Source organism: Dama dama, chromosome 25 (assembly GCF_033118175.1).
Source record: "Dama dama isolate Ldn47 chromosome 25, ASM3311817v1, whole genome shotgun sequence".
Taxonomy (NCBI): domain Eukaryota; kingdom Metazoa; phylum Chordata; class Mammalia; order Artiodactyla; family Cervidae; genus Dama; species Dama dama.
Window position 1 is genome coordinate 48,975,136 of NC_083705.1, and position 15,537 is coordinate 48,990,672.

Here is a 15,537-nt window from a genome sequence, read left to right on the forward strand (position 1 = left end):
GGAATTGAGCTGCAGGAGTTGCTTGTATATTTTTGAGATTAATCCTTTGTCTGTTTCTTCATTTGCTATTTTTTTCTCCCAATCTGAGGGCTGTCTTTTCACCTTGCTTATAGTTTCCTTTGTTGTGCAAAAGCTTTTAAGTTTCATTAGGTCCCATTTGTTTATTTTTGCTTTTATTTCCAATATTCTGGGAGGTGGGTCATAGAGGATCCTGCTGTGATTTAGGTCGGAGAATGTTTTGCCTATGTTCTCCTCTAGGAGTTTTATAAAAAATATGGAACACTTCACGAATTTGCATGTCATCCTTGCACAGAGGCTATGCTAATATTCTCTGTATCGTTCCAATTTTAGTATATATGCTGCCGAAACGAGCACCCCATTTCTGTTTTGTGGTGAGAACATTTAAGATCTCCTCTCTTAGAAACTTTCAAGTAAATAATACAATATTATTAACTATAATCACCAAGCTGTACATTAGATCTCCAGAACTCATTCATCTTATGGAAGTTTGTAATTTTTGACCAACATCTCCCCATCTCCCCTACTCTCAGCCCCTGGTAACCTATTCACTGTTCCCATGAGTTTGGCTTTTTTAGATACTATATATAAGCGATATACAATATGTGTCTTCCTCTGACTCATTTCACTTAGCTTAATACCAACAAAAAAATTGTTAAGGTATGTATCTTGACTGAACTTTACCAAAATATACCCTGATACGTACAGCTTTTTACTTTTGGTGAGTTAAGAATACAGAAGAACTTGTACTTGTGGACAAACTTAAACTCAAGAGATGCTAATGATGTGCTTTTGAAGCTGGAGGTAGTTTAAAGAAAAGATATATGCACCCCAATGTTCGTATCAGCGCTATGACATGGAAGCCAAGACATGAAAGCAACCTTAAAGGTCCACTGACAGTGAAGTGTATAAAGAAGATGTGGTACATACATACAATGGAATATTACTTAGCCATAAAAAAGAATGAAAAAACCTATTTCAGCAACATGGGTGGACCTAGAGATTATCACACTAAGTGAAGTAAATCAGACAGAGAAAGACAAATATCATATTGCTTATTGTGGACTCTAAAAAAAAAAATGATCCAAATGAACTTACTTTACAAAACAGAAATAGACCCACAAACACAGAAAACAAACTTATGGCTACCAAAGGGGTAGTGAGAGGTAAATTAGGAGGTTGGTATTAACATATGGGGACTTCTCTGGTAGCCCAGTTGGTGAAGAATCCAGCTGCAATGCAGGAGACCCTGGTTTGAATCAGTGGAAGATCCACTGAAGAAAGGATAGGCTAGCCACTCCCGTATTCTTGGGCTTCCCTGGTGGCTCAGCTGGTAAAGAATCCGCCTCCAATGCAGGAGACCAGGGTTTGATCCCTGGGAAGAGAAAGGCTACCCTCTCCAGTATTCTGGCCTGGAGAATTCCATGGACTGTATAGTCCTTGGGGTCACAAAAAGTCAGACACTACTGAGCGATCTTCACTTTCAGTTTCACTTTATTAACATATACACACTATTACATATAAAACAATCCACCAGGACCTACTGTATAGCACAGGGAACTATACTTAATATTTTACAATAACATATAAAAAAGAATCTGAAAATAACATATATGTGCAACTGAATCACTTTGTTGTACACCTGAAGCTAACACAACACTGTAAGTTAAGTGTACTTTAATTTTTAAAAATTTGTTAAAAAAACCCCCCAAAACCCAAAAAGCAACAACAAAAAACTGGAGGTAGTTTGAAAGTAAACACAACAAAAATCCAAACTTGTTACAGTAAGAACAGCAACTCTCTTGAACTCAAGAAGGAATGAAATGCCAAAAGGCAGTAAAACTTTCTGTCTTCTAAACCTGAACAGAAAGTTCTCTCATACCCACAGCTTCTTGCATGCACACACCCACAACAGGAAAAGCCACCCACCATTTCATCAAACAGAAGCCAATTACAGTATGGGAAGTACAAACTGCAGAAAACCAGAAGTCCAAGAAGAAAAACGACTGGTTCCCGAGAGAGAAAGGGGGACGCGTGGTTCGGGGCAGGGTCACTTGGTGAAGGCCGCCACCACCGCCCACAGCACCTCGTTGGTCCCGGCCTTCAGACACTCCACCTCGGGGTCCAAGTCCAGGAGCTGCCGCACCCGCTTGGTGGCTACATCGTGCTGCTCGTCCAGCAGGGGCGCGAACGCGTTCTCCAGGACGTCGGAGGCGTGGGCCAGGTAGATGAGGGCCAGCAGGCGCTTGTCCATGCGGTGAGGGTCGTTCACCCACTTGTCGAGAACGGCTTCCTGCACCTTCTTGATGAGGCGCTGCTTAATGTTGTTGTTGGTGAGGGGGTGCGTCGTCATGTCAAAGAGGAGGAAGTTCTGTTTCTCTGTGGTCAGCACGCCCTTTTCTACCAGGTTTTTGGCTAATCGTTCCCGCACGTGTCTTAACGGAAAATGCAGTTTTAGTGAATTCAACGTCTCACCTAAACAAAAGAGTTCAAAAGCTAGAGAAGAATTTCAGCTATTATTTTCTTCGTACTTGTAAGGCGTGCGTGTGCTCAGCCTCTCAGTCGTGTCCGACTCTTTGTGAGCCCATGGACTGTAGCCCACCAGGCTCCTCTCTCCATGGGATTATCCCAGCAAGAATACTGGACTGGGTTGCCATAGGGATGGCAAAATATGTTTATTGTAGATGGTTTGCTTCCAGAGAAGTAGAAGATAAGAAGTGTTCTAGGACAGTCTGTGTTTCCAGAAAGCAAATTTCTTGTGGGATAGGAATCATATTTTATTAATCTCTGTGGCTTGGTACCAGGTTTATTTCCTGAAACATAGTACTTGCTCAAGAAATATTTGAAAAAGAGAATGAATGAAGTGTTCAAATACATGAATTGGAACAGATTGCTAGTAGTTTTGGTCGATATGAGTCAAATTGTAAAATGGTAATTTCTGATACCTTTCTGTCAGGATAGTGGTGTCAATAAATACCCAAAGTATAAATGAGAGATTCATTTACTTTTAATTTAAAAGAATTTTGGCTGTTATGCATCTTCACTGTGGCACATGGGGTTCACTAGTGCAACGCTCAGCTTCTCTGTAGTTATGGCATGCAGGCTCAGTAGTTGTAGCATGAAGGCTTAGTTGCCCCATAGCATGTGGGATCTTAGTTCCCTGACCAGGGATAAAACCCATGTCCCCTGCATTGGAAGGCAGATTCTTAACCAATGGACCACCAGGGAAGTCCCCTAATAAATTTAATAAAATTTTAAAGGGAATACTTTTAACATCTATAGAAAAGTTGCAAAGATAGTAAAGAATTCCCACATGTCCCACTGCTGTTTCCCCATTAATATAGTTCGTACATTTGTCACAATTAATGAACATTGCTACATAAATATTGAGCAACTAACACTTTCTACTTTTTTCTACACTACCTAAAGTGGTTTCCCTGGTGGCTCAGATGGTAAAGAATCCACCTGCAATGCGGGACACCCAGGTTCAATCCCTGGGTCGGGAAGATCCTCTGGAGAAGGAAGTGACAACCCACTCCATTATTTCTGCTTGGAGAATTCTATGGACAGAAGAGCCTGGTGGGCTACATACAGTCCATGGAGTCTTAAAGAGTCAGATATGACGGAGCAACTAACACACACACAGTCCATACACTATTCAGATTTCCTTGGATTTTGCCCGATGCTCTTTTTTTTGTTGTTGTTCCAGGATCCTACCCAGGTTACTATATTACCTTTATTTGTCATATTTTCTTAGGTTTCTCCTAGTAATGACAGTTCTCCAGTCTTTTCTTGCTTTTGATGACTTTGACAGTTTTGAAAAGTAGTGCGTGCATGCTCAATCACGTCAGTCCAACTCTTTACAACCCCACAGACCATAGCCTGCCAGGCTTCTCTGCCATGGGATTCTGCAGGCAAGAATACTGGAGTGGGTTGCCATGTCCTCCTCCAGGGGATCTTCTCGACCCAGGGATCAAACCTTTGGCTTCTGCAGCTCCTTCACTGCAGGCGGATTCTTTACCGCTGAGCCACTGGGGAAGCCCCTTGAGAAGTCGTGGTCAGGTACTTTGTAGATTGTCCCTTGATTGGGATTTATCTGGTGTTCTCATGATTAGGCTGAGGTTACAGGTTTGGGGGGGTGGGACCACAAAGGGTGCATACTGTCTGCATGACTCGTCACTGTTGATGTAGACCTTGATCGCCTGGCTGTGGGAGGGTTTATCAGGTGTCTCCACCATAAAGCCCTTCCTCCCTCACCCCTCCTTCCTGCTTTGTGCTCTTGGACGGAAGTTGCTATGTGCAGCACACAGTTAAGGAGTGGAGGCTTATGCAGCACTTCCTTGAGGGTGAGGTATTTTCATAAATTATTTGGAATTGGAAGTTGCATTTTTCATGAAAGAATTAAATTGTGATTCTCATTAAAGATGGCTGGTTGAATAAATACTCTCTTCCCAATGAAAATGCTATGAAAATGAGAGTAAAAGGATTTTTATAGAAGCATAAACCCATGATGAAAAGAGGAAAGAACACAATAGCAGTAAAATGCTGGATACTGTAAAGAAGATGGAAAAGTGGTAGATGGATTAGCGGGTCCAAGAAAGTTAATCCTAAACTTGCAGTGGGTGAAGCTGGGAGGTATCCTGCTTTATAGAGCAGAACCCTGGAGGCTCAGAAATCGGCACCAGATAACTGTGGGAATGGCGATGGGGCGGGGTGGGGGGGGGGGGTACAGATAATGGTAGGGCTAAAAATAGAGAGACTATTTGAAAAGCATCTCCAGATCTCCTCCTCTACTCTGGGAGCTGCCCCAGTAAAAGATACTAAAACAGAGGGTCTCTGGACTCAGGGACACAAGGCACAATTTGAAAGAGGCAGGAATCTCCCACTGATAATAGAGGGATCAAGTAAGAGTTATGTCCTAGAATTTGGGACATCTCAGCCTTCTCCCTCCTTTCAACTCTCAGAATACTGGAAGCTAGAATTATACCCTCCAGCCAAGACATCGGCAGAGCCTTTTCTGGAAAATTCCACCAGCCCAAGAGAAAAGGATGAAAACCGCTGATATGAGGATTTCCCCAAAGAATTACAACAAAGCCCTTTACCACCTCCCACCATGTACACAGACAGCTTCCAAGTAACTTTTTTGGCCTTCCTTTCTAAGTATGAGCAGACTGCTAGAGAATGTCATACATTTGGGGGAAAAAAAAATCCTCTAATGTGAAATGCAGAGTTCAAAATAAAATATTAAAATGACAAAAAGATGTTTCTAATTCCTCCAAAGTGGAAACAACCCAAATGTCTAGTCAACTGCTGATTGTCCAAACAAAATGTGATCCATCGGCACAAGGGAACACTCTGCAACAACAAAGAGGAATGAGCTCCTGATGCTGCAAAAAGATGGCCTTCAAAAACAGCACGTAACATGAAAAAGCAGACACAGAAGGGCATACACTGTGGTTCTATTTATACGGAATGCCTAGAAAAGGGAAAAGTATACAGACAGAAGCCAGAGTACTGGTTGACTGGGACTAGGGTTAGGAATGAAGATGCAAGCAGGCACCAAAGACCTTTGTGGGGTGGTGGAAATGTTCTGAAATTAGACTGAAGTGATGGTTGACTGACTGAAGAAATATGCTAAACATCAGTGAATTAGACACAGTGGGTGAATTTTATGGCATACAAATTACACCTCTGATAAACCTGTATAGTAAAAAAAGAAAAAGGACACTGAAACTTTGGAGGAAGAACAAAAATGGGGGTTGGGGGGGAAGTCATTACAGTTCTCAGAGAAATAAGGGAAAATATTGTATTTGTAAGACAGGAACAAAATGGTAGTTTTGACAAGAATAATCTTTAGAGAATGACAACAAAAATACTAGGAAAATAAAAATTAGATGGCAGAAATGCAAAATCTAGTAGAAAAGCAGAGGATGTAGCTAGGGAATCCAAAACTTAGGGCAAAGTGGCAAATAATTGGACAGTAAGAGACAAAAACTTAAGAAATTAGTTGACCAATTCAGGAGGCCTCACAACTAAATAATAGGAACTCCAGAAAAAGAGAACAGAAAAGATGATGAAGAAAGGTGTTAATAAAATAAGAGAATTTTCTGAAGCTGAAGAATATCAGCCTTTTTTTTTTTTTTGCCTAAAATGTCCTTTGAATATTCAAGCCCACTGAATAAAAGACAAAAAACAAATTTAAAATCATTGAACAATTCAAAAAAACCAAAAGACTCATCATCATAAAAATTTCAAACACTAGTGAAAACCAGAAGATTGTAAAAGTCCTGTTGTGGGTGGAGGTGGAGGTTGAGGGAGGTGGTAATGAGCAGAAAAGTGTGAGTAAGAATGCCATCAAACTGAGACTTCCCTGGTGGTCCAGTGGTTAAGACTCTGTGCTTCCACTGCACGGGGCAAGGGTTCCATCTGTGGTCAGGGAACTGAGATCCTGCATGCTCTGGGCTGCAGGCAAAACTTAAACAAACAAAAAACAAGAATGGCATTACATTTCTCAAATGGAAGGAAGAAGATAATGAAGCTAGCCCTTCACATTTCCAAGGGAAAATTTTACTCTCCATCAAGTGAGAGGGTAGAAAAGAGACAGTTTAGACAGGGAGGACCTCCAGACAGGTCCTTTCCAACCAGCCTTCCTAGGAAGCTGTTTGTGGATGGTTCGGACCGTAAAGAATCTGCCTGCAGTGCCAGAGACCTGAGTTTGATCCCTGGGTTGGGAAAATCTCCTGAAGGAGGGCATGGCAACCCATTCCAGTATTTTTGCCTAGAGAATCCCCATGGACAGAGGAGCCAGCAGGCTATGTCTATAAGGTTGTAAGCTTCAGACACGACTCAGAGACTAAGTACATACATTATACACACAGCACACTCACACGAAAGGACTCGCTTTAGAAGGAGGACACTGGGACACAAGAGATTGAGGAAACAACACCTAGGAGAGGCAGACGGAATCCGCAGGGTGATGGTGAATGGAAATTCCAACAAAACAGAATAGCAACAGGCCCATGGTGGATGCATCCAGAATGTAACAGGAGGGTGGAGACACAAGGACTGTCTTGGACTGAAAGGGGCTGAGGGCCTAAGATGCAGTTCTTCAGTTATTTAACAGTTATTTAACTAATAAATAGTTATTTAAAATGTTTAATAGTTTATTTAAAATCCAATGACAGACATTTTACAGAGCTGTTGAGGATGTGGGACTATTTAGTCAGGTATTCAAAGAAAATTAAGAAAATGTCTTTAAATGAGGCAATTACTAATTACAGGAAAAAAACAAGTTATATAAGAAAGGATATATAATCATGCTACTTGATGCAAAAATATGCTACATGCTATATATATGTGGTCAAAATTATGGAAACACTGAACATCAATTGAACAGATATTTAAGACATAATTTTATTGAGAAGATGGTGGAAAAGAAAGAGGGGCTATAAAGAAGCTGAAAGCCTTGGCATCTGTAATAGGAAATCAATAGGTGAGTCTATTCAGATGAGGCAAGGATAGCAGTATAGACATATTATTTAGAAATAAGAGAACTTCCCTGGTGGTGTAGTAGATAAGAATCTGCCTGCTAAAGTAGGGGACACGGGTTCAGTCTCTGGTCTGAGAAGATTCCACATGCCAAGGAGCAACTAAGCCCATGCACCCCAACTACGGAGCCCACACTCATAAACCCAGGAGTCACCTGCGGAGCCCGTTAGCTGCCACTGCTGAAGCCTGTGTGCCGAGAGTCTGTGTTCTGCAGCAAGAGAAGCCACTGCAATGAGAAGCCCCACAAACCATGAACACCCAGCGCAACCAAAAATAAATGAATAATTTTTTAAAAAATGAAATAAGAAAGTAAAATTAGAGAAAATAGCTTAAAAAGTTGAAATTGATTACTTGGCAGATGATTGGGATGGAAAGGTAAAGAAGAGAGACTGTTGTTTTATAAAAGTTACTTTTAGCAATATTTGATCTTTTATACTATGCAAACAGCAGTTTGATAAAAATGAAAGTTGATTAAAAATGCTACTCATAGTCATTTTACTGACTATGTATAGTTAAAATTATTCAATAACAAGAAACAGGAAACTTTCAGTTAGGGTATTAATACTCAATTTAATATACATAAAATTTTATTTGATCATATGAATTATACCAAAAAGAATACCCTACTTGGAAAAGCCATTTTGCACTTTATGATTTGCTTTATGAAATTGGAGTTTTAAAATTGTGATAATTAATTCATGAAAAGTTGAGGATTTGATTCCTGCTTTCTGAAGTTATTAATATTTAAAGCCTGAGCCTGTATTTGAAGTATAAAGAGCTTTATCAGATTAAAGAATGGCAAATCATTCCTCTTTGAAGAAAAACATTACAATCTGCATTCAAATTCCTTATCTTTTTAGAAGAGGAAAGCCAGCATTTATTTTGGGCTTCACGATATTTATTATCCTAAGACTTTGTAAATGGAAATTATACCCAAATGATGAATGTAATCCTGACTATTTCTTTCTTCTGGGTTAAACCTAAGTTCACACACCCATACTTAAATATTAAGGAATCCTAAAACAGATAACTAATAAGGACCTACTGTTTAGCACAGGAAACTCTACTCAGTACTCTGTAATGGACTATATGGGGAAAGAATCTAAAATAGAGTAGATATATGTATATATATAACTGGTTCACTTTGCTATAAAGCAGAAACTAACACAACATTGTAAATCAACTGCTGCTGCTGCTGCTGCTAAGTCGCTTCAGTCGTGTCTGACTCTGTGCGACCCCATAGACGGCAGCCCACCAGGCTCCCCCGTCACTGGGATTCTCCAGGCAAGAACACTGGAGTGGGTTGCCATTTCCTTCTCTGATGCATGAAAGGAAAAGTGAAAGTGAAGTCGCTCAGTCGTGTCCAACTCTTAGCGACCCCGTGGACTGCAGCCTACTAGGCTCCTCCGTCCATGGGATTTTCCAGATGAGAGTACTGGAGTGGGGTGCCATTGCCTTCTCCAGTAAATCAACTAGAGGCCAATAAAAATTAATTTTAACATATTAATTAATAAAAAATATTAAGAAATCAGCAGCAGTTATTTTGCTCATCTGCAGTGTGAGTTCAGTGATGAGACAGTCTTCCGCCGCCCCACCTTTCGGAAACATTTACTTTGTTCCTAGTATTGGCTGGGGGTTGAGGATACAAAAAAAGAATAAAATATGATCTTTCCACAGGGAAGTTACAAGCCGGTGCCACTTTATACAACTGACCATAAAACAACATGAAAAGAGTGAGAGGAACAAAGTTCTACAAGCATAGAGCGGAATCAGAATTTACAGGGTGTCTGGGGACAGAGTGTTCTGAAAGAAACTCTCCAAAAACAGACCCGTTCTCTCTTTGACTTGGAGAACTGGACAAGCCAATGGAGAGGCCCAATGCCCTGGGGCAGAAGGAGCAGCAAGCACAAAGCATTCAGGGCCACGCAAGCGCAGAGCAACAGACTACCTGGAAACCCTGCCTCCCAAAGCGGTCTGCCGGTGGTCCCCAGTTACCCTGACCACGCGCGTGTGCACACTCAGTCGCGTCAGTCGTGTGAGTGTCAGTTGTGTCTGACTCTTTGCTATTGTTGGACTGTAACCCGCCAGGCTCTTCTGTCCACGGGATTCTCCAGGCAAGAATACTGGAGTGGCTTGCATTTCCTTCTCCAGGGGATCTTTCCTACCCAGGGCTTGAACCCACATCTCTTGCATCTCCTGTACCGCAGGCAGATTCTGTACTGCTGAGCCATCGGGGAAGCCTGTACCCAGACCATGTACTCCCCTAAAGTCACCCACACACACTGGAAGGAGGAGAGGCACCTGGGGTGTTTCGTTAGAACTGGATGCACCTGGGTGGAGGGCAGGGCAGGCTCCACAGAACAAGCCATGGCTGTCCGTTTCTAGCACAAAGAATGCATGGTAAGTGCATTTGAATTAACGAGGACTCTATGAATAGTACTAAATTCAAAATTCTTGGGCAAAAGGATTTTCTTCAAGTTCCAGATGATTCAGGTTAATGTGAGAAAAGACTTGACAAACAATTTATATATGGAAATTGGACATGAGATATTCTTTCGTTTAACAAAATCTACTGGGCGCCTGCTATAGGCTGCTGTCAGTGTTCAAGGCATCAAGAACAAAAAAGTCCTCACACTTGTGACACATTATAGTCGTTTCAATTAATTTATAGTTTATATTTCTGGATTAAAAAAATCACTGCCAGAAATCAAATTAAAAATTAATTAAAAACAGCAGGGATTAATTGTATAGCACAGGGAACTATATTCAGTATCTTGTAAAAACCTATAATGGAAAAGAATAAAAAAGAATATATAGATGTGTGTATATGTGTGTGTGTGTATATATATATATATATATATATACAGCTGTTTAGTTGCTAACTTGTGTTAGCAATTTTTTGACCCCATGGATTGTAGCCCACCAGGCTCCTCTGTCCATGGGAGTTCCAGGCAAGAACACTGGAGTGGGTTGCCATGCCTTTCTCCAGGGGATCTTTCTGATCCGGGGATCTTTCCAATCCAGGGATCAAACCCATGTCTCTTGCTTGGCAGGTGGATTCTTTACCACTGAGCCATCTGGGAAGTCCACATATATACATACATATGACCAGCCAATTTGCAGTACACATGTAACTAATACAGTGTTGTAAATCAACTACACATTAAGTAAAAAAAAATCATGAAGGCCAATTTAAGGGACTTGCCAACAATACTGAAGAAGACTTAGGTGCAAATGTGACGAGACGATTTAAAAACCTGTATTAGAATAAAATTGTATCACTGCCTTTGTGGGTGTTAATTTCTCAGTCGTGTCCAACTCATTGCAACCCCATGGACTTGGAATTCTCCAGGCGAGAATACTGGAGTGGGTTGCCATGCCCTTCTGTAGGAGATCTTCCTGACTCAGGGATCAAACCCCATCTCCTGTATTGCAGGCAGATTCTTTATAGTTCAAGCCACCAGGGAAGTCATCATTGCCCTTAGTACCACAAAAATGAGAGGACTTCTTTGACAAATCTGGTCCTCTAGTGCCACCTCGTGTTCAAACTACTCAATTACAATGTGATTTAATAGTGAAGAGTCTGTATTTCCTATTGCAGCTGTAACAAATTGCCACAAATTTAGGGCTTTAAAGCAACACAAATTTATCATTTTATAATCCTATAGGTCATAAGTGTATGGATCTCAATGGCTAACATCAAGGGGTCAGCAGGGCTGCGTTTCTTTAACATCCTAGAGAAGAATCTGTTTTCTTAGAGGCTTTGAATTCCTTAGCTGCTGGCGTCCTTGGAGTCAGTAATGTCTAGCTGAGCCTTCTCTTGGTGAATCACTCTGACACTGCCTCTCCTTTTTCACTTATAAGAACCTTTGTTACTACACAGGCCTCCTTGAATAATCCAGGCTAATCGCCCCATCTCAAAATCAGTTAATTAGCAAACTTAATTCCATCTGCTACCTTACTTCTCCCTTGCCACATATATTCACAAGTTTTGGGGATTATGATGAGCACCTCTTTGGGAGGGGGGTATTATTCCACCTACCACAGAGTCTGTTTGTTTCTGTGGGCAAATATGCTACTTTTTATGTTTCAATTGAATGGTAAAGACATTAAACTGTTCTTTTCCCCTTATTTATAACTTGGGATTGATGAATAGAAAAAAACCTTTTGCTAATTTCTATAATATAAACCAAACATTTAGAAACCACCCCGTCCCACCCCCAGTGAATTTTTTACTAATTAGCTTTACTAATCTAAGCTAGGAAAACCCAAACTAAATATAAAAAGTTCTTAAATTAACTTTAAATAATTTTGAGTTGACAAAGACAAGTCCAAATATTGCTTAATACTACACCAAGTATTCAAGTACAGTTTCTTTTGTTTGTTAACAGGGCAAATGGCTTTGTTTGAAGACTGGTCAGAATTAAGCTCACAAAAACTCAAAAATGGAAACCAGAGGTAGATGGTGGTTCTTTGCATGTACCTACCTCTTACAGGAGCAGGTGAGCACCCTACTTTTTATGGGTCATTTTCCAGTCAGGGCTAGAGAGACTGCTCTGCACCCACCAGGTTTCAGTGGGCTGCCCCTGGCGTGGCTTTCAGAGTTGCTGGATGATGGCGAGTTGAGGATGATGTAGGCAGGGTATACTAATCAAACATGGAAGGAAAAGCAACAAGATACAATGCTTGGGTTTTCAGTAGTGCTTTCCCTGGAATGCCGTGTATAGTGTGCTGTGAGAAGGGCACATAAATATTATTCAGGTAGGAAGAGGAAAAAACATAATAATTGCAGACTTTTTTTTTCTGTTATAAAAATTTTAAACAACAACTAGTTGGACTGAGTGATAGTAATGCAAATCTTTCCAGGGGCCTGCAAATCTTTCCAGGGATATTGCTTTTTGTCCAGCTTGAGGAAGACTTCCTCAAAACATTAAAATGCCTGCAACAGAATCTCCTTACAAAGCATTTTAATAGATAGCAGTCATTAAATTGCAGCTCAAGTCTTGGCAGTAATGTGTTACAGTTTTCACTGCAGAGGTTTTACATATCTTTTGTTAAATTTGTTTCTAAGTATTTTGTGAATTTTAATGCTTGTTTCAATGGTAATGATTTTATTTCTTCCTTTGTAATATGTATGACTTTTATATCTTTTTCTTACCTTTTAACATTGACTAGGGTCTCCAGTATAATACTGATAAAAAAGTGATGAGAGTAAACATCTTAACTTTGGTCATAATCTTGAGGGAAGAATATTTAATATGTCATCTTTAAGTATAATACTATCTTTAGACTTTTCCTAGGTGCCTTTTAAATTCAACAAAAATTTCTCTTTTATGTCCTAATTTGCAAAGAGGTTTTTATCTTAAAATCATGATGACTATTGAATTTTAGGAGGCAGCTTTGCATTTATTGGTATGATCTTACAGTTTTTCTCCTTATTTCTATTAAGTTGTCAGATAACACCAATTGATTTTCATATGTTAAGGCCACCTTGCATTCCTAGAATACACCTACTTAATCATTGCTGCTTTGACTTGCTAATATCTTCCAGAAAGATTTTTGCAACTTAGAGATTGGTCTCCAGTTTTCTTATAGCGTTTCTGTCAAGTTTTTGGCAGTGTTATCTTGGCTTCATAAAATGAATTGGGAACACTTTCTATTTTCTAAAGGAGTTTGTGTAAGATTAGTATAATTTCTTCCTTAAATGTTTGATAGAATTCCCAAAGAAAACCATCTGGACCGGTAGTTTTCTTTGCAGGAAGGCAAAGATCATCAATTCCAACTTTAAAAATAGTTACACAAAATTTCTGTTTCTTTTTGTATTAGTTTGGTAAGTTGTCTTTTTCAAAGAACTCTTCCTTTTAACCAACTTGTCAAGTTTATTGGCATAAAGTTATTCACTTCATTCCTTTATTTGCCTTTTAACATATGTAGAGTCTGTGGTGATATCCCTTCCTTCATTTTTAATGTTGGTAACACATGATTTCCCTCCTTTTTTTCTTGATCATCTGCAGCATTCCCAAAAGTATGTCATATCAATTTCCTTTTTCCCCAGGACAAGCAAAAAGAACGATCTTTCCTCAAAATGAAGAGGTAGCACCCTCTTCTTTTTCTATTACTCATCATACACCACAACATACATACACGAACATATATACTTATTGATAAGGCAGACTATATCTATGAGATCCTCATTATCCTAATAAGTTCCTCAAAATGTTCTTTGGACAACTAGAATATATAAACTATGGGGGATATAAACAAAATTTTTAAATGTCTCTAATGGTTAATTACTATGATTATATGACTGTATTTAAAATCAAATGCTTTACTGAGTTTTTTGGGATGTAATTTAATTTTTTTTTAGTTGAGTATATTTGACATACAATATCATATGAATTTCATGTATAGTATTGAGCTTTTGTGTTAAAATATACGTATCATATAAAAACTGAAAATTTAAATATGTGCCATTTATTATATGTTATATCTCAACAAAACTTAAAGAAAAAATACATATGTATCATAAAATTTACCATTTTAACCATTTTGTGAATGCATTAAGTGCATTCACAATGTTGTACGACACACACTACTATCCATTTCCAGAACTTTAAAAATCATCCTAAACAGAAACTCTGTGCCCATTAAACAACAACTCCACATTGCTCCCTCCTCCCAGGCCCTGGTAATCTCTATTCTACTTGCTGTCACTGAATTTGACTTTTCTAGGTACCCCATGGGCTTCCCCGGTGGCTCAGATAGTAAAGAATCTGCCTGCAATGCAGGAGACCCAGGTTCAGTCCCAGATACCTCATATACATAGAATCACACAATAGTTGTCCTTTTGTGTTTGGCTTATTTCACTTAGCAAAATGTTTTCAAGGTTCATCCGTGTCACAGCATGTAGCAGAATTTCATCCTTTTTATGGTTGAATAATATCCCATTGTATGTATATACCACATCTTGTTTATGCATTCACCTGTTGTTGGACATCTGGGTTGTATCCACCTTTTGACTATTGTAAGTAATGCTATGTACACTTTGTGTACAAGTGTCTGAGTCCCTGCTTTCAGTTTTTTGAGGTATATAGATTGGAGTGAAATTGTGGGTCATATGGTAATTCTATATTTAACTTTTTGAGGAACTACTAAACTATTTTCTACAGCAGCTGAACCATTTTACATTTTTACAGCAATACATGGAAATTCCAGTTTCTCCAAAGCCTTGCCAACACTTGTTATTTTCCTTTTTTGTTTGTTTATCTTTTGAATCATAGCCATCCTAATGGGTATAGAGTGGTATCTCATTGTGGTTTTCATTTGCATTTTCCTAATGATTATGATGTTGAACATCTTTTCATGTGCTTATTTTCTAGTTATATATCTTCTTTGGAGAAATGCCTATCAAGACCTTTTCCTATTTTCAAATTGAGGGTTGGTAGTTGTTTTTTTTTTTTTTCTGCTGCATCGTTGGAATTATTTATATATTCTGGATTAACATCTTTTATAAGATAGATGGTTTGCAAATATTTTCTCCTATTCTGGAAGCTGTCTTTTTACTTTCTTGCTAATATTCTTTAGTGTACAGATGCCTTTGATTTGGGGTTTTTAGTTTGTTTTTTGCCTGTGCCTCACAGCTTGTGGGATCTTAGTTCCCTGACCAGGGATTGAACCCATGCCCCTGCACTGGAAGCCTGGAGTCTTAACCACTGGACCACCAGGGAAGTCCCAAATGTCTCTGATTTTAATGAAGTCCAGTTCTGCTTTTCCTTTGTTGCCTATGCTTTTAGTGTCATAGCCAAAAAAGATTGTCCTCTATGTTTTCATTTTAGAGTTCTATAGTTTTAGCTCTTAAGTTTAGGTCTTTGACCTATTTTGGGCTAGTTTTTGTATATGGTATAAGGTAAAGATCCTGCTTCACTCTTTTGCATGGGAATATTCAGTTTTCTCTGGAGAAGGCAATAGCAC

The 15,537-nt window shown here is 39.3% G+C and overlaps 1 protein-coding gene and 1 non-coding gene across 2 annotated transcripts; both read right to left on the minus strand.

The window, feature by feature from the left end:
* Positions 1-268: 268 nt before the first annotated feature.
* Positions 269-375, minus strand: LOC133046917 (U6 spliceosomal RNA). The gene has a single exon (XR_009690612.1). It is a non-coding gene; the product is annotated as a U6 spliceosomal RNA (small nuclear RNA).
* A 1,569-nt stretch (positions 376-1,944) lies between these two features.
* LOC133046621 (Golgi phosphoprotein 3-like) lies at positions 1,945-4,256 on the minus strand. Its single transcript, XM_061129502.1, has 2 exons — positions 4,145-4,256; positions 1,945-2,493 (listed from the first exon to the last, which is right to left on the minus strand). The coding sequence occupies exons 1-2, from the start codon at positions 4,254-4,256 to the stop codon at positions 2,069-2,071; spliced, it is 537 nt and encodes a 178-aa protein (XP_060985485.1). The 3' UTR covers positions 1,945-2,068.
* Between the last annotated feature and the right edge of the window lie 11,281 nt (positions 4,257-15,537).